The sequence below is a fragment of the Lutra lutra genome, chromosome 9, assembly GCF_902655055.1.
Source record: "Lutra lutra chromosome 9, mLutLut1.2, whole genome shotgun sequence".
Lineage (NCBI taxonomy): Eukaryota > Metazoa > Chordata > Mammalia > Carnivora > Mustelidae > Lutra > Lutra lutra.
In genome coordinates, this window is record NC_062286.1 from 50,134,357 (window position 1) to 50,151,751 (window position 17,395).

At 54.8% G+C, this 17,395-nt stretch overlaps 3 protein-coding genes and 1 long non-coding RNA gene across 10 annotated transcripts; 3 read left to right on the forward strand and 1 right to left on the reverse strand.

Moving 5' to 3' along the window:
* The first annotated feature begins 85 nt into the window (after nt 1–85).
* AUP1 (AUP1 lipid droplet regulating VLDL assembly factor) lies at nt 86–3,210 on the forward strand. Of its 4 annotated transcripts, XM_047743926.1 has the most exons (12): nt 119–296; nt 377–514; nt 594–744; nt 944–1,128; nt 1,375–1,447; nt 1,543–1,616; nt 1,868–1,934; nt 2,036–2,138; nt 2,271–2,390; nt 2,506–2,621; nt 2,805–2,923; nt 3,033–3,210. In XM_047743926.1, the coding sequence occupies exons 1-12, from the start codon at nt 247–249 to the stop codon at nt 3,067–3,069; spliced, it is 1,233 nt and encodes a 410-aa protein (XP_047599882.1). In that variant the 5' UTR covers nt 119–246; the 3' UTR covers nt 3,070–3,210. The 4 variants fall into 4 exon arrangements, with proteins under 4 accessions (XP_047599881.1, XP_047599884.1, XP_047599883.1 ...); XM_047743925.1 differs by having other exon boundaries at nt 86–296; nt 377–744; XM_047743928.1 differs by lacking the exon at nt 2,271–2,390 and having other exon boundaries at nt 116–296.
* A 138-nt stretch (nt 3,211–3,348) lies between these two features.
* Nucleotides 3,349–10,433, forward strand: DQX1 (DEAQ-box RNA dependent ATPase 1). Of its 4 annotated transcripts, XM_047743916.1 has the most exons (12): nt 3,349–3,723; nt 4,085–4,340; nt 4,568–4,761; nt 5,119–5,503; nt 5,819–6,052; nt 6,144–6,243; nt 6,346–6,504; nt 6,587–6,778; nt 8,760–8,879; nt 9,052–9,242; nt 9,568–9,758; nt 9,980–10,433. In XM_047743916.1, the coding sequence occupies exons 2-12, from the start codon at nt 4,104–4,106 to the stop codon at nt 10,134–10,136; spliced, it is 2,160 nt and encodes a 719-aa protein (XP_047599872.1). In that variant the 5' UTR covers nt 3,349–3,723; nt 4,085–4,103; the 3' UTR covers nt 10,137–10,433. The 4 variants fall into 4 exon arrangements, with proteins under 4 accessions (XP_047599872.1, XP_047599870.1, XP_047599871.1 ...); XM_047743914.1 differs by having other exon boundaries at nt 6,144–6,504; XM_047743915.1 differs by having other exon boundaries at nt 3,349–4,340; nt 6,144–6,504.
* Nucleotides 10,434–11,047: 614 nt separating this feature from the next.
* Nucleotides 11,048–13,546, reverse strand: TLX2 (T cell leukemia homeobox 2). Its single transcript, XM_047746010.1, has 3 exons — nt 13,136–13,546; nt 12,505–12,742; nt 11,048–12,347 (listed from the first exon to the last, which is right to left on the reverse strand). The coding sequence occupies exons 1-3, from the start codon at nt 13,533–13,535 to the stop codon at nt 12,131–12,133; spliced, it is 855 nt and encodes a 284-aa protein (XP_047601966.1). The 5' UTR covers nt 13,536–13,546; the 3' UTR covers nt 11,048–12,130.
* On the forward strand, nt 12,648–16,209 carry LOC125109224 (uncharacterized). Its single transcript, XR_007130155.1, has 2 exons — nt 12,648–13,185; nt 14,195–16,209. It is a non-coding gene; the product is annotated as an uncharacterized LOC125109224 (long non-coding RNA).
* Nucleotides 16,210–17,395: the final 1,186 nt, after the last annotated feature.

Here is a 17,395-nt window from a genome sequence, read left to right on the forward strand (position 1 = left end):
CAGGAGGCCGACCCCGCCCCCGCCGCTTGAATGCCGGGAATTGTGGTCCCCGCGGGACACGAGTTATGAGGTGGCCCAAGGGCCCGCGAGGCATGCCGGGACCGCTAACCCTTCCGGGGCGCCTCAAGACTTCGGGTGCCGGCACCCTGGGCGGATGCCCGAAGACTCCGCCTTCCCAGGAGCCTCTGCGGCGGGGCGCGAAGATGGCGGCGGCGGCGACGGCCGGACGGTCCTAAAGCAGCAGCTATGGATCCTTCCCCCGCGCTGGGGCCGGAGCGGCTCTTTGACTCGCACCGGTAAGAGCCCTGGCGGAAAGAGGCCGGCTCCCAAGTCCACTCGGCCTTCGGCGCCCGATCACCCCGCCTTTCGCCCCCAGGCTCCCGGGTGACGGCTTCCTGCTCCTCGCGCTGCTGCTCTACGCTCCAGTCGGGTTCTGCCTTCTCGTCTTGCGCCTCTTTCTTGGGATCCACGTCTTCCTGGTCAGCTGCGCTCTGCCAGACAGTGTCCTTCGCAGGTAAGGACCCCGGGATTTCGGGAGGGTCTGGGCTGGGCCCGGCCCGAGGCCGTCAAGTCACCACTGCCTGCTTCCCCAGGTTCGTGGTGCGGACCATGTGTGCGGTGCTGGGGCTCGTGGCCCGGCAGGAGGACTCCGGACTCCGGGATCACCGCGTCAGGGTCCTCATTTCCAACCACGTGACGCCTTTCGACCATAACATAGTCAACTTGCTCACCAGCTGTAGCACGGTGAGTGGGGGGCGAAGCCGAGAGCTCCACGGGGCGGTTCCCTGGGACCCAGCCCGAGGCTCCCCTTTGCCCGCCCGCGTTTCCCTTGGGGACCACGAAATAGTGAGCCTGACCCCTAATTCCACTTTTCTACCCCCACAGGTCAGTTCTTCTCACTTCCCAATGTTCTTTTCTTGCCTTCTCTCTTTTCGATTCCCAGCCTCTACTCAATAGTCCCCCAAGTTTTGTGTGCTGGTCTCGAGGCTTCATGGAGATGGATGGGCGGGGGGAGTTGGTGGAGTCACTCAAAAGATTCTGTGCTTCCACGAGGCTTCCCCCCACCCCTCTGCTGCTATTCCCTGAGGAAGAGGCCACCAATGGCCGGGAGGGGCTCCTGCGCTTCAGGTGGGTGAGCACAGGTATTGGTCTCCAGCTGGGTAGGTGGTGAAGCTTGGGGGCCCTTGAGTTTTCACAATTTTCAGCCCTACCTCTTCCCTCCTAGTTTATTTCTTTTGTGTTCGCTTTTAGTTCTTTTCCTCTTGTACCTCTTTATTACTCATTTATCTACTCCTGCAGTTTGACAGTTTTCTGTTGAGTCAGGTGCTGACCGGCTGGCTAGAATCCCATCCTATTCTCTCTTCCATCTTCTAGTTCCTGGCCATTTTCTATTCAGGATGTGGTACAACCTCTTACCCTGCGAGTCCAGAGACCCCTAGTCTCTGTGGTGAGTGTGTGTTGGACAGGAAATCTCTGGGGCTTGGAGGGTAAGTTTCCCACTCCTGGCCCAGGCTTAGACCGCACTTCATGCCCTCCCTTCAGACGGTGTCCGATGCCTCCTGGGTCTCAGAACTGCTGTGGTCACTTTTCGTTCCTTTCACGGTGTATCAAGTAAGGTATTAACTGTCTTCACTTTTTGGTGGCTGGGAGAAGCTCACCTCAAGGTCAGGGAGGTTGTCTCTTCCCTGCCCATTTGCAGATCTTAGTTTCAAGGTTCTATCACAGAAGCAATACAAAGTGTGTATTGTTTTCCCACCCTGATTACAACTGTTACATGAGAAGAAGTATCAAAGTGGGGAGAGGGTGACAGCCTCTACCCCAGGCATACACAACATGGTCCTGGATTTTTTTTTTTTTTTTTTTGCAGGTGGCTCCCTCCTGTTCATCGCCAGCTGGGGGAGGGGAATGAGGAGTTTGCCCTCCGTGTACAACAGGTGGTAGGGTACACAGGCAGGGTGGAGGTGGGGTTTTTCTTTAAGAGTAGGGGGAGGAAGTCTTGAAACCTTGACAGTTCCAACCTTCCAATTCTCCCTAGCTGGTGGCCAAAGAATTGGGCCAGACAGGGACACGACTCACTCCAGCAGACAAAGCAGAGCACATGAAACGACAAAGACACCCCAGATTGCGCCCTCAATCAGGTGTGTAGTCTCTATACACAAAGTTGTTTGGGTTTTCTCAGCCTGTTGTGATTCCCTTCCTATTCCTGTGCTAGTCAGTCTCACCTTCCTCCCAGTTCTCCACTCACCATGTTTCGGATTTCTTTTTTGCAGCCCAGTCTTCTTTCCCTCCCTCCCCTGGCCCTTCTCCTGATGTGCAGCTGGCAACTCTGGCTCAGAGAGTCAAGGAGGTTTTACCCCATGTGCCACTGGGCGTCATCCAGAGAGACCTGGGTATGGGAAAGGGTAGCCTCACACAGGAGACAGACGCAGAGAGGAAAAGTGGGTGGTGAGGGGAAAAGGTGAGCAGGAAAACAGACTCCCTTCTTCTCTCTTCCCTTCTCCCCAGCCAGAACTGGCTGTGTAGACTTGACCATCACTAATCTGCTTGAGGGAGCTGTAGCGTTCATGCCTGAAGATATCACTGAAGGGACCCAGTCCCTTCCCACAGCCTCCACCCCCAAGGTGAGACCCAGGAAATGGTAGGGTCCAGGACTAGGGCTGGGATGGGCAGTCTACATACTCCCTATCCTTGATGTCTCTTTTGATCCTGAGACCCTAGCACAGTGCCTCTCTTGCAAAGTAGGCGTTCGATGCGTGTTTAATGATGATGACTTCGCAAGCCCTTTGACATTGTGATCACCTCAGTTCCCCAGCTCTGGCCCGGTGACCCCTCAGCCCACAGCCCTCACATTTGCCAAGTCCTCCTGGGCCCGGCAGGAGAGCCTACAGGAGCGCAAGCAGGCACTCTATGAATATGCGAGAAGGTGAGGGGCTTAGAGGACAGTGGGTAAGAAGGGGCAGGCTGGAGAAGAGAGCTAATCATAGGGCTAATGTGGCAAAGCCCACACAATGTCTTCTTCCTATGTCTCGCAGGAGATTCACAGAGAGACAGGCCCAGGAGGCTGACTGAGCACAGGATGGCACCCAGAGCCGCAGGACGGAGACTGGGGGCAGCCCTCACCCAACTTAAAACTGGCTGGAAGGGTGGGTGGTAAAAAGGGATGGATGGGGCTCCCCGCAAAATCATATTAAATTCAGGGTTTTCACTCAAGTCTCTGTTGCCTCTCTGGGGCTCAAAAGCCCACTGAGCAGGTTCCTTTTCCCCTGGTTGTGGGGGAACAGCAGTGAGAGCCCCTTTGTGGGTTTGTGAGAAGTGGTTGAAATCACCCCTTCGTGTCAAGAAATGAGTGATACTGTGGAAGTGTAACTGAACTGAAGACCAGTAGCAGCTGGACCCTAGCTTGGGTGTTCAGCCCAGTTTTGTGAAGACACAGCTCCAAAACTACAAGTCCCAAGATGCCTTTCACAAACAAACAGTGTACACTATAGCACATACATGCTGGGTGTGGGATCTGGAACCTGTTTTCCATAGGCTTATGACAGATTAAATAAGGTGGAGCAAATGGCCACACCCCAAAACCAGGCTTAAGGATTCCTATTTAAGCCAAGCCCCAGGGTGGAGCCGGAATTTACCTTTGTACTTCACTGGATCTGGGTTGGTGGTGACTGGCTGGGTGGGTCTGGACCTGGCTGCCGATGTGACACGTCTCAGAGCTGCAAGCAGGTTTGAATCCAGGATCCTTGTGGCCCTGCTCCCCGGTTCCTACCCTCTCCCTTCTCCTATTCTTTATCTCTTTAGGCTTTTCCCCTCAGGACCTCCCGCAGGTTACCATAATTCCTGCTGCCCTGGAGGCCCCCTGTGTTAGTCACAGGATTTTTACTACCTGACTAACAGGTTAATAGTCCACTTCTAATCGTCCCTCACTTTCAGACTCAAGTCTCCACTGTTTCCTGGCAGGCAAGAAATGCTGGGAAGGATGGACCCCAGCACATTACCGCCTGAGGGTACAGGTTAGGGATCAAGGGTGGGAAATTGGTGTCAGTCATCTAATACAAGGCCTTAATCACTGCCTTGCCTTCTGTAGGTACTACCAGTCAGCTACCATGGCCTCTCAGCGTCTTGGGCTGGCAGAAGAGTCTGGCCCAAACCCCGGGGAGTCTGAATTGGCTGTGAACCCCTTTGATGGGCTCCCATTCTCTTCCCGCTACTACGAGCTGCTTGAGCAGCGCCGAGCCTTACCCATCTGGGCTTCTCGCTTTACCTTCTTGGAGCAGTTGGAGAGTAGCCCCGGTGGAGTGGTGCTGGTGTCTGGAGAGCCTGGCTCTGGCAGGAGTACCCAGGTGGGGGGAGATTCTGGGAGTAGACAAAGGGAGGGACTACAGAACTGGTCCTTCCCCTAGCAAGGTGGGGATTGGGCTGCTTGGGGTTCCAGGGGAGTGGTCAAAGCCCAGGGGGCTGTTGAAGGACCAGGGGACTCCCCAAATGAAAATGGCCACAGGTCCCCCTGTACTTCTGACTGAAGTCCAGCATCTCGCTGACTGCTTGTCCTTTCCTGTTCCTACCCCAGATCCCTCAGTGGTGTGCAGAGTTTGCACTGGCCAGGGGGTTCCAGGAAGGCCGAGTGACTGTCACTCAGCCCCACCCTCTGGCAGCCCTGAGCCTGGCCATGCGGGTTGCCGATGAGATGGACCTAACCCTGGGTCATGAGGTTGGATACAGCATTCCCCAAGAGGACTGCACAGGGCCAGACACCGTACTCAGGTGAGGCCTCTTGGCAGGCCTGACCCAAATCTGATTTTCCTCACCCAGTAGAAACAAGCCCAGACCTCTGACACCTCACTCAATGCTCCCTCAGCCCATGTTACCCTTTAGATCATGCCCAACACAATGCTGAATTAAGCCCTTAACCCCAGTCAGGGGCCTCACCTGCCCAGCTGGAGTACAGCTTTCAAAAAAAGCATCATCAGTGAGGTTGTGGGTCTCAATACAGGTTCACACGGTCATTTTTTCTGACCTTGCTATCAAAATCTAGGCCCCCCCCCAGGCAGATGTTCCCCTAGGTTTCTGGAGCTGTTCAGTGTCCACCCTGACTCCTCTGCCTACTGCCAATGTCAACAGGTTCTGCTGGGACGGGCTGCTTCTGCAGGAGGTAGCCTCAACCCGGGGCACAGGAGCCTGGGGTGTGCTGGTGCTGGATGAGGCCCAGGAGCGGTCAGTGGCCTCGGACTTGCTCCAGGGGCTCCTGCGAAATGCCAGGCTGGGAAACCTTCCAGGGGACTCGAGAGTGGTTGTGGTTACTGACCCTGCCCTTGAACCCAAGCTCCAAGCCTTCTGGGGCAACCCTCCTACTGTGCATGTACCCAGACGGCCTGGCACGTGTCCCACACCTGTGTACAGGGACACTGTCCCTACCGATCGAGTGGAAGCTGCCTGCCAAGCTGTGATTGAATTGTGTACGAAGGAAGCTCCAGGAGATGTGCTGGTGTACCTGCCCAGTGAGGAGGTAAAAGTGGGCTGCAGAAGGAGGTCCTCACGTATGCCGCCTTCCTTTCCTGGGGGAGTTGGAGCAATGCTTATTAGGAACACTGAAGTTGTAGTATTTACTATGTTGGAGTCCTCAGGAAAAACTGAAGGATTTGGGGATAAAGAGGTCTACCACCCATCTAACACAGAGACTATGGCTCAGTGAATTCCTAAAATTTTGACAACTTTATGTGCATTTTTCCAGAATGAAAAGCCATAGCTTTCATCAGTTTTTTCAAAGGGGTTTGTCACTAAAAAGGTGAGAACTGCCTTAATGCCCCACCCCTCCCTTCAGGAAATTTTGCTGTGCTGTGAATCCTTGTCCAGGGAGGTGGGGCCCTTGGCTCTCAGGGGGCCTCCACCACGGGTGCTGCCCCTTCACCCTGGATGTGGCCCAGCCGTTCATGCTGCATACGAGGACACAGACTTGGGTGCCCGAAAGGTCGTGGTCACTCACTGGCTGGCTGACTTCTCCTTCTCCCTCCCTTCCATCCGACATGTCATTGACTCAGGACTGGAGCTTCGAAGTGTGAGTGAGAGAGATGAGGGGATGTGGGGGCTAAGGATAGAAGTGGCCCACTCTGATCTGTCTTGGCCTTGGTTGGGGGGGGCGGTGACAGGTGTACAATCCTCAGATTCGAGCAGAATCCCAAGTGTTGAGACCAATCAGCAAGTGTCAGGCAGAGGCAAGAAGACTGCGGGCAAGAGGGCTCCCACCAGGTAAAAGCCTTTGCGCTACTGAGATCAAACATGAAAAGAATCCCCACACACAAACCCAAGAAATCTGCAGTGGCCTTCTTTCCCAGGTCTTTCTCCCCTCAGGGTCCTGCCTCTGCCTGTACCCTAAGTCCTTCCTAGAACTAGAGGCGCCCCTGCTGCCCACAGCCAGGATATGTGAGGAGAATCTGAGCCCTGTGGTGTTACTTCTAAAGAGAAGACAGATTGCAGAGCCTGGGGAGTGTCACTTCCTGGACCGGCCTGGTGAGCACCCACCCCCCAGGTCCTGCTGTCTGACCTCCAGGCTCCGATACTCCCTGCCCGCTCAGCCCTCTTTCCTCACCAGCTCCAGAAGCCCTGATGCAGGCCCTGGAAGACCTGGACTACCTGGCAGCCCTGGATGATGATGGGAACCTCTCAGACCTGGGGGTCATCCTGTCAGAGTTCCCGCTGCCCCCCGAGCTGGCCAAAGCCCTGCTGGCCTCCTGCGAGTTTGACTGTGTAGACGAGATGCTCACCCTCGCTGCCATGCTCACTGGTATGAATCACTTCTTTCTCTAACTCCTGCCGCCGCTTCAGCCCTTCTCAGCCCTTTCTGGTGCTCCAAATGGCAGCTCTTGCCCCTCGGCTTCCCTCGCAGTGCCCCCAAAACCAGCCCTAACCACTCAGCCCTCTCCTGTCTCCTTAGCCTCCTCCCAACGCTCGTTCTTGCCCCCAAGGTGCGTAAATCTCTCCTGTTATTACGAGACCTGCACACTGCTCTCCCTCCAGCCTCTACTCCCCTGCAACTATACAGAATCATCTCTACCCCAGGCCCCGGGGTGTCCCTGCCCACTGCATCACAGCCATCGGCACACAGCACTGACAAATCCCACAGCTCAGCCGGGACGTCCCCCACCCCACGGAGGCTGAACCCCCTGAATACTTCTGCGTCCTTATTCCTTATGACCTTCTAACACTTGAAAATGCCGACCACTCCTGCCTTGAAACTGTCCCCTCAGCACCTGGGGGGCTGGGTGCTAAGCATCTGCCTTTGGCTCAGGTCATGAGCTTGGGGTCCTGGGATCGAGCCCCCGCATCAGACTCCCTGCTCAGCGGGAAGCCTGCTTCTCCCTCTCCCACTCCCCCAGCTTGTGTTCCCTCTCTGGCTGTCTCTGTCAAATAAATAAATAAAATCTTAAAAAGAAAGAAGGGAGGGAGGGAGGGAGGGAGGAACAAACGAACAAAGGAACTGCTGCCTCCCTAAAACTCTGTGACTCCCTCTGCCAGGTTTTAATCTTGCTTCTCTGGCCGTCCAGCAGGTCCCTTCCTCTCTTCCCTGGCTCTTTGTCCTCTGCTCCTCTGCTGTAAATGGGGCCTCAGAGTTCCATCCTTGCACCTTTTGCCTTCTCATTCCTTGAGCTCTCTGAGCAAGTTCATGCACAACCATCTTTACACTTAAAATGTCCAATCCTTCTACCTCCCTGCCAGTGCCATTTTTCTGAATCTTAGGTGTATATATCCGATGCCTAATGGACATTTCTATCAGAATTGGCCACAGTGCGCCAGCCAGGAACCGAAGTCAAGCACTTGCTTAAACTGTTCGCTCTCCACCACCACTGAATCATGCCATCCTCTCTGCAGCTCCACTACCATTATCCTAATCTTTCCCCAGGTTCTTTCATTTTTATCTCCAAACTGTTTTTTTAAAATTCATCTATTTGTCTCAACACTAGCAATGCCAATGTTAGATCCTCACCACCACTCAGCATGGATCCCTTTAGCCTCCTATGTTTTCAAGTAAACTTTAAACACTTGGACTCTCTTCCATCAAAACTCTTTTCAACTGCTATTCTCTATCTTCTGGACATAATGCATCATTGGCACAGCACATCCAGCCTCTTGTGACCTGGCCCACACCTGCCTTTCTAGCTTTCTCTCCTGCCAGTCTGCCTCACATGCCATTCCCCCTAGCCGTACTAGGTGCATGCAGGTCTCCAACAGGCCATACTACTAATTTCTGTGCCTTGCCATGTGCACAGTTCAGATTCTCTCTGCCTCTTCTCTATTGAGCTAATTCCTAACAAAACTTCAAATACTGGGATGCCTGGGTGGATCAGTTGGCTAAGCATCTGCCTTCCGCTCAAGTCATGATCTTAGGGTCCTGGTTTCAAGTCCCACACCAGGCTCCTTGCTCAGCGGGGAGCCTGCTTCTCCCTCTGCTGGCTACTCCCCCTGCTTGTGCTCTCTCTCTGACAAATAAATAAACAAAATCTTAAAAAAAAAAAAAAGAACTTCAAATATTGGCTCACACACCTGTTGTGCTGATCAGGTTTGCTTATCTCTCTCACCAGACCCTAAGCTATTTGGGGCAGAGATTGTCTTTCATTTATTTATCCTCAATGTCTAATAAAGTACAGAGCACCTAGAAAGTTATCAATATCTTGAATAAATTTCCCAAAGTGACACTTGCTACCTTTTCACCCTTCTGTACTGCTGTCCTTTCTCATTCCCCAAAACGACCTTCCTCTCTTCTCCAGCTGCTCCTGGGTTCACCCATCCTCCACTCTCTGCAGAAGAAGCTGCCTTGCGTCGGGCCCTGGAACATACAGATGGTGATCACAGTTCTCTGATCCAGGTGTACGAAGCCTTTATACAGAGTGAGTAGCCCACTCTGCATCTTCTTTAAAAATGCCAGATTTTCCAAAGAGGGGAAATGGTGTGCAACCAGCTGGCAAATCTCTATGCCCAGGAGGAGGAGGCCCTTCGGCCAAGGGCTGGGTTCTCTTGGGGGACTCTTTGCAGCTGTAGCTGTTCCCTTTCCTTTTGTAGGTGGAGCAGACAAGGCTTGGTGCCAGGCTCGGGGACTAAACTGGGCAGCATTGTGCCAAGCCCAGAAACTTCGAGGTGACCTCCTAGAACTCATGCAACAAATTGAACTTCCACTGTCCCAGCCAGCCTTTGGCTCTGAGCAGAATCGCAGAGACCTTCAGAAAGCACTGCTGTCGGGATACTTCCTTAAGGTTAGGGGAAAGAGTTGGGGCGAAGGTCATAAAAGGAGGAGAAAGCAGGGGGACCAAAAATTGATATGCCACCTCTGAAACTGGGGTCTGGGTGACCGTTCAAAGGATTTTTTAGAACCAGGAGAAACTTTTCCTTTGAGGTGTTGGGGTATAGGGGCCTATGGGAAATGCCATATGTCAGGGACTCTAACACCTAGAGATGGTGCTTTACTTTTAATACTCTCTCTGCCCTTCCTAATTCTTTCTCAGCACCCCCCTTTTCTTTTTTCTACTGCCTTCCTCTTCTCCCTCACTTACTTCTCCACTGTCTTTGCTTTTCAATGAGGTGGCTCGAGACACAGACGGGACTGGAAATTATCTGCTCCTGACCCATAAGCACGTGGCCCAGCTCTCCCCGTACTGCTGCTACCGAAGCCGCAGGTCTCCAACCAGACCCCCGCCATGGGTTCTTTACCACACTTTCTCCATTTCAAAAGACAACTGCCTTTCCATTGTTTCTGAGATTCAACCACAAATGTGAGTTCCCTGATGCCCCTCTTACATTGCCTATTCCTCTTCTTGGGGCCAAAATTATGGCTGGGGAGTTAGAGAGCCTTAAGGAGAAGAGGATATCTTAGTAGTCTGTAGTGACATATGATTCAAGGGCACAGGGTTTGTGGAAGGAATGGGAAGAAGTTTAAGAATCTGCATTATAAGAGAGGGTACAGAAATCATCTAATTGTGACTCTCTCTGTCAGGCTGGTAGAGTTGGCCCCTCCATACTTCCTGAGTAACTTGCCTCCCAGCGAGAGCAGAGACCTCCTGAATCAGCTGAGAGAAGAAATGGCAGATTCTTCAGTAGAGCGTGAATCCTCCTCCACCCAAGAGTTTGGAGATGCCTGTGTCCTGCAGTGACCTGCCTAAGGAGTGGAACTGAGCTCATGTGAAGGCATTAGATCCTCTCTCAGGCTAGCACTGAGGTAGCCAACCAAAGGTTAGGGTCAAATGTAAATCCTAGAACCTGAGTCTCAAGAAATGGTGGACTGAGAATAGAGGAGACTGGGTAAGCCACAGTATACATAAGGTTGGACCCTTTCCTTAGCCTTCTTCTATTTATTGGAGAATGACTGATGTACCCCCCAAACCCCCAACTTATGCCAAACCCACCTTTGTGTACTTCATTTTGATCTATAAAAGTTCTTTTTCTGTGGTGCCAAATTTTAGTTTGATTCTGCAGCAGCACATACAGGATCCATGAGTTAGAGATGACACGACACGGTATCATCCAACTCCTCCAGCAACATCTTCTTGCCTGGCCCCACCTGTGGGCAACCCTTTGCGGTATAAATGACCTGGCTGTCACTAACCCAGAAAATGTGTAGTTTGAGTACAGATGGTCTCTGACCCTGCCCCAAGCTTACTTGCCTTTATCTTGCTCCCACCTACCTGGGAGGAAGAATGAGAGTGCTATAAGAAATCAGACAAAATCTTCCCTGTTTTCCACATACATCTTAGATCCAGCTCCTTCTTAAACCTTAAGGCTATTGAAGCCATCCCCCAACTTTCAATTTTCCACCAACAAGCTTCCCAGCAGCCCCTAGCCCACCAGCATGCTGAAGCTTTTCTAACAACTTCAGAGACATCATGCTTTCCTTTTTCCCCAGCTGGGTACTCCTTTCCCTTTTCTTCGTTTAAATTATTAATTTTTATATCTTCCATCATCTTGTACATTGTAAATGTGTTTGTAGAAATTGGTGGAAAGAAAGATTTAATCCTCAGAACTCTGTTTCTCTCCTCAGAGTGTCTTCCCTTGGAGAGTCTATCTGTTCTCATCATTCCATCTATCTCCACCCCTATGTGGATGTCACCCAACCTGCCCCAAAAGCACTTTTCTAGAATGTATTCTTTTTAGGTCTGGCGTTCAGTTTTGCCTGTAGTTATCTTGCTCTAATCTTTCAATTTCCCCTTCATTATCCACAACACCATTTCTCTCCCCATCCTCTACATCTCCAACCCTGGAATTATCTTTGATTCTTCTTGGATAATCCTAGTTATTTGCCAAAATCTGCTCAGCCTAACTCCACGGGGTCCATTAATTTTATCCACTGCCTCCCCGTTTCCTCTGTCTGTCCCCACAGGAGACTAGAGACGTGTTAGTGTTCCCAGATTCTCTGTTTCGTTGGGTGTGTTAGTATCCGTCTTGCCTGCCACCCAGGCGTATTGTGAGGCTCAAGGAGGAGGGGGAGTCAGAAGGTTGAACACACACAACATGAGGTTCAAAGTCAGAAAGGTATCCTTAGCGATTATTTTACAGTTGAAGAATGAGATGCCCAGTGTGGATAACCCTCTGGTTCCTGTCACAGTCAGACCCTTGCCCTCTAGCTCCTCTTCCATTATTCCGCTGTCATTGGTGTCTTCCTTCCTTCGCACCTTTGATATAGACCCAGGCCGTGCGAGCTGCCGCCATCCCTTCCCAGCACCACCTTTAGGCTGCTCTGTGGGTCCAGAACCCCAGCTTGAACCCACCCTCCGAAGAATCCAAAGTCCTCGGGAGAGCAGCTCCCATTGGCCAGTCCGCCCCCTCCCCTCACCTCATTGGCTACCATACCGCAAGTCCCGCCTTCTGGGCTCCTCGGGTTCCAGCTGCCTTGCGACCGCAGTTAAGTGGGAAATGGCGGGAAAGGTCACGTCTAAAAGCGCGGCACAACCTCGAAACGCAAGCCTGGGAGCCCGCGGCGGCCGTGGAGCCCTCGACGACAGCCTCAAAGCCAGCTCCTCCTCACCAGCTCCGCTACCACGGAACCACGGCACCACGGCGTGGTCAGCCGCGCGCTCCATGGTCCTGGGCCGGGCGCTCCGCGCGGCGCCTCAGTCCGTTAGAGAGCTCTCGGCCGGTCGGGCCGCGTCGCTCACACCACCGAGGCGAGCCCAGACACGGAAGCCACCTTGTTGTCCTCGGCCCAGGGCTGCAGGTTCTGCAGCGCGAAGAGCGACGAGTTGTGCAGGCAGAGTGGGTCCGGGGGCAGCGGCGGCCGCAGAGGCCGCGGTAGGGCATCCTGCTGCAGGTGCAGGAGCAGCCGGCCGGCGCGGTGCCGCTCCGCCTCGCGCTCCTCCGCCGTCTGGCGCCTAGGCGAGCGGAAACGCGGGGTCAGCTAGGCCGGCCCTCGCCTACCCCGCGCCCACCCCGCGCCTCGTCACCGGCCGGGCCCGCGGTTCCAACCCAGCCCCGCGCCGCGCCACCACTTGACGCCTCCCGCGAGCCCTCGCTCGCCCCAAGCCTCACCGCCACTTGGTGCGCCGGTTCTGGAACCAAGTCTTGACCTGTGCGTCGGTCATGCGCAGGGCCTTAGCCAGCGCTGCCCTCTCCGCCGAGGCCAAGTACTTCTGGCGCAGGAAGCGCCGCTCCAGCTCCAGCACCTGCGAGCGGGAGAAGGACGTGCGCGGCTTCTTCCTCTTTGGGGGGGTCCGGTTTTGATAGGGGTGGCCTATGCGCCGCGTCCCGGAGAAGGGCGAGAGTGCAGCTACAGGGAGGAAGAAAAAACAGGGCAGGGTTTTCAGGGCGGCCCTTCCAGATGTTCGAAGCCGGGCGCCATCCCAGCAAAGGCCTCCAGACAAGAAAGGGCCTCGGAAGAAATGGCCCTCCCCCTTGGGTGAGGAAGAGACAGCCCCCGGAACTTCACCCTGCCCTACCCGCAGTGTGGACAGTGGGCTGCAAAGGAGGGCGCGGACATCGACGGCAGCTCCCTCCCCATTGCCTCTCTGAGCATCAGGACCAAGAGAAACATGTTGGGGGAAGATCCCCTGGGACGATCCGGGCGGGGAGCGTACGGGGAACTTGAGTCGGAGCAGAAGGATCAAAGATGAGGAAAAGGGGTCAATGTGGGGCTGGACGCTGGAGGGTCGGGCAATCTCACCCGTGAGCCGGTCCTTGGCAAAGCGGCGGCCGCTGTCCATCCAAGGGAAGGTGAGTCCGGCTAGGCCCCCGGCTCCGCCCAAGCCCGAGGGTCCAGGCACTGCTGGCGCGCTTCCCGCGGGCGGAGGCACTGGCATCGGACGATGCGCCGGGACGCGGATCACGCCGCCTGGGCCCATGCCTGAGCTGCCAGGTAGCGGGGCCAGTGAACCCGCCGGACCATAGCTTGAGGTTGCGTGAAATCCACCCGAGAACGCTGCACTCTCCCCATGGCTCTGGCCGGCGCGACCGGGGCCTAGGCCGCTCCCGGGGGGTTCCGGGCAGCTCAGGATCTGATCGATGCCAAAGCTGATTGGCTCGTGGTGCGGGAGGTTGTGCGAGGCCAGGACCGCCGGCTCCATGGGTCCGGGTCAAGGAGGACCACGGGAGTTTTGGCGGTTGGGGAGGTCGCCCCAGGCAACTCTGGGAACCCAGTAGCGGAGCGCTCGGGGCGGCAGCCTCAGGGGCCCGCGGGGCTGGCCGCTGCGGGTCTCCGGGGCCCCCGGGACAGCTTCATCCCTGTGCACTGGGAGTAGCCGCGCCCGTGCCGGCCTCTGCCGGGCGTCGGCGCAGGGACTCGCATCCCGGGGGAGCGCGACCGGCGGGGGCCCCAGGAGCGCCCTTGCTGTCCCTGAGGCGCAGATGGACGCTGGGCTGCCAGGGCCTCTGCCCGAGTCCGGGGTGGAGAGGGTTGGCCGGCTGGGGATGGGGCAGTGACTGACAGATCAGCACTGGGTGGGTAGTGGGGGCTGGGGGTAGGGCAGGGGCGGGGCCGTACCCGTTAAAGGGAAAGAGACGCCTGTTTTAGCCAAACGCCGGGACAACTGGCGGGCGGGGATGGTGGGGATAAGGGGGGAGGTGGCAAGGGTGTTAGGAACCAGGCTCAGCACGGGAGGGGCCGGAGCAAGGGCTGCTGCGCGCTGAGTCAGGCGAGATGCGCACAGCAACTCCATCCTCGCCGGCCTCCGCCTTTGGGCTTCCTCGGCCACACCGGCTTCCTCGCAGGTGTCTTCTCCCACAGGCCCCAATTTTCGCCTCGCGATGGGTCCTGCTTGCCGACTCCCAGATTCGTTGTGGCCCCCGCCTAAGTGCCCTCGAAGACCAAATCTCGTTGTGGCTTCCTGGCTTTGATGGGAAGCGGTTGGGAACGGCGCCGGCGATTTGGAGGCTCGGGAAGAGGACAGGTGTGGGAAGGCGGTGGCGGGGCGCGTCTGGTGGGCTAGGGCGGGGAGCAACCACTCCAGGCCAGCGACCCTGGTGCACCTCCCGGCCTCTGCCGTAGGGGCCCTACCTTCTTCCCCGAACCCCAGTAACCGGTGCCCTGTGTTTCTTAGAATTTCGATTTTCCGAAATCGGTGTAAAGCGTACCATTGGCTCAACCCAGGCTAAGTCAGGCGGATGAAAGCCTGGGGGTGGCGTTCTGCCCCCCACAGGGGACCACCAACGTGGGACTCTGCCGCTCCACTCTACGCCTAGGAAGTCAATTCTCAAACACTTCCCCCTCAAAGGCGAGAGGACAAAATCGCCACAGGCGACACGTGGGTCCTTACTGAAGCCTTCGGCGGTCTCAGCCGCGTCATTTTCCACAGGCCCTTCACCCACCCAACTCCAGAAACTGTGCCTGGAGTGTGTCAGGGACGGGAGGTGGGGAAAGACTGAAGGCGCTCTGTGACCTTGTGACCTCTGGCCGGGGACCCAGGAGCTGGGAGTGTGTGAACTCTGCGTCCTTCCCGGGATGGGACCCGGGCCCGGCGGGCCCCTGCGCTTTAGACACGCCCCCGCCGCCGCCCGGCCCGGTGCAGGCCGCCATAATCGGGTTAGCTGGGTCGGAATTACATTACCTTCCCCGGCCCGCCCCGACCCCGGGGGGGCCCTGGCGCCTCCGAGCCGGTGAGACTGGGCGCAGGGAGGGGGGTTGTTCCTACCATTCCGAGACGGGTGGGCACGGGTGAGCCGCTCGGCCTGCCTTGGACACGTGGTGGCCAAAGGACCCCACCCTGATGTGTCAGCCCTTGCCCCTAGACCCCACCCCACTCTGGTGCTCAGCTCCAGTCGTCTTGTTACCCGTGTAAGCCGAAATGCCTTCCAAGTCTAGTAGATGGGTCTCCCTAGGTGCACGGATCTTCCAGTTGATTCTCCAGGATCTCCTGGGAAAGACTGCCCCTCCTTTCTCACCAGCAGATGGGCTGAAGCCCTGCGCCTGAGGCAGGGTGAGGGGGTCTTTTCTCTCCAGGGAACTGCAAGCGGTATTTGGGCATCTGGGCAGGAAGATAAAAAAGCGAAGGGAATGGACTCTCCCCACTAAAGCCACCACCCCCTCCTTCAAAGTTCTCAGAAGCCTCAGTCTGAAGGGGGTGAACCACGGAGGAGGGAGGCAGTCAGCATCAGTAATATGTGACTTCCTTCCCCAAATTCTCGTCCACTTCCACTATCCATTTTCCCCAGCCCTTTCTGACCCTGCAAATAGCCCTTTCTTAAGGTGGGGCGGGGGGGAGGGGGGCTCCCACCAGTTTGGTAGCTGTGTTATCTAGATAGGCTGGTGGAAAAGACAGACATTATCACCTCCCCTAGTCCCTCACTGAAGCCCAAGCACCCTTTCTCAGCAGTAGAGAAGTGGGGCTACTAGGGGCCACGAAACTTCTGCTGTTCAGGCAGGGAAAACCTCCAGAGGCCATTTGGGCTGGATCCTCTGAATGAGAACGGAGAGCCTAGGGAGACAGCAAAGTAAGTAAAGACGCTGGCCTGCAGGTTAAGAATCTGTCAGTCCTTTTCTCCACTCCAGTGCGTGGACCTCTGAAGAAAGGCTGGGCTCTAGTGTGTCTGCAATCAGGCTGAATAAATCCTTTTTGAATGAATCAGTGAGGAAGGAAGAACTGTATTCCTGCTGACAGTTTACCCTGCCTTTTGAGGTCAGCCCTGATGGCACTGCCATCCAGAGATCGCCCAGCTGACCCTTGGAGGAGAATGGTCACAAACCCAGTAATGTATATACATCTTCTGGGGAGTTACAAAAAAAGAAATGAGTGCCCTATTTTTTTTTATTTTTTATTTTTTTAAACATTTTTTTAAAAAGATTTTATTTATTTATTCGACAGAGAGAGATCATAAGTAGGTAGATAGGCAGGCAGAGAGAGAGAGGAGAAAGCAGGCTCCCTGCCAAGCAGAGAGCCCGATGCGGGACTCGATCCCAGGACCCTGAGATCATGACCTGAGCCGAAGGCAGAGGCTTAACCCACTTAGCCACCCAGGCGCCCCGAGTGCCCTATTTTTAAGAAAAAAGAGTATTCAATTCTGTCAGCCACAGTCCTAGGAATTCCTCTGCTTGTCTCCAGCTCTTTGATCCCGATTCCCTGGAAAAGGTGGTTCCTGCTAGTTTATATCTAAGATGGAGGTCAGGGCCCCTCCATCCAGGCACAGGACTCCTGTGTGCATATGGTCCCCAACCTTCGTTTTCAGGCCTTCAAACTTGCAGCTTCACAGGAAGAGGCATGTCCCCAGCCTGTGCTCCAGTGTCGTCCCTTCTTTCCTGCTTTTTGAGCAGTATCTTTCCCATGAGATGGTCCCCACTTCTGTATCATCATCATTTCTCTCATTAGCTTAGTCCTTCCTACCCCCAACTGTCTTGGGTCTATTTTACCTGGACAAAAATCTTTGCCTGACTCTTCAAGAGAGATTATGTTTTTCCTTTCCCTTGTACTCCACACAACCACTTCCTCTACTTCCTCGTTTATTCTTTTAATTTTAATTTTAAGGTAATTCTACACCCAGTGTGGGGCTCGAACTCACAACCCCAAGGTTAAGAGTAGCAGGCTCTACTGACTGAGCCAGCCAGGTGCCCCTCATCCTTTATTATTTTAATCCACTACAACTTGGCTTTACCACACTCTTTTTCAAAGAGCTCCGGTGTCTATTATCAAGGATTTCTCGACATATTTTGCTCTGGTGATTACCAAATATTTCTTGAAATATCCCTTTTGGTTTCTGTAATACTGTCTTATTTTACATCTTAGGCTTCCGTAGTCAAGGCTTACATTTTTTTCTCCACCGACTTCGCTTTTTCCACTGAAGACTGAGCATTCTGAGAGCTCAGACTTCAGCTTTCCCTCTCTATTATCTGCTGAAGGCTTCATCTGTTCTAATAGTCCCATCTTTTATATCCACTCAGAAAACTCTGGGACCTCTATCCTTGGCTCTGACACTTCTTGTGTTCCAACCCTCTGTC

Excerpts from the sequence above, each read along its gene's own strand:
- DQX1 (XM_047743915.1), top strand. The coding sequence starts at position 4,104 with ATGGCCTCTCAGCGTCTTGGGCTGGCAGAAGAGTCTGGCCCAAACCCC. Across the intron at positions 4,762-5,118 it reads GGGCCAGACACCGTACTCAG|GTTCTGCTGGGACGGGCTGC; the intron begins GTGAGGCCTCTT and ends CAATGTCAACAG. Across the intron at positions 9,243-9,567 it reads TGTCGGGATACTTCCTTAAG|GTGGCTCGAGACACAGACGG; the intron begins GTTAGGGGAAAG and ends CTTTTCAATGAG.
- TLX2 (XM_047746010.1), bottom strand. The coding sequence starts at position 13,535 with ATGGAGCCGGCGGTCCTGGCCTCGCACAACCTCCCGCACCACGAGCCA. Across the intron at positions 12,743-13,135 it reads TGCCAAGGACCGGCTCACGG|CTGCACTCTCGCCCTTCTCC; the intron begins GTGAGATTGCCC and ends TCCTCCCTGTAG. Across the intron at positions 12,348-12,504 it reads AACCGGCGCACCAAGTGGCG|GCGCCAGACGGCGGAGGAGC; the intron begins GTGAGGCTTGGG and ends CCGCTCGCCTAG.
- AUP1 (XM_047743925.1), top strand. The coding sequence starts at position 155 with ATGCCCGAAGACTCCGCCTTCCCAGGAGCCTCTGCGGCGGGGCGCGAA. Across the intron at positions 297-376 it reads CGGCTCTTTGACTCGCACCG|GCTCCCGGGTGACGGCTTCC; the intron begins GTAAGAGCCCTG and ends TTTCGCCCCCAG. Across the intron at positions 745-943 it reads TGCTCACCAGCTGTAGCACG|CCTCTACTCAATAGTCCCCC; the intron begins GTGAGTGGGGGG and ends TTCGATTCCCAG.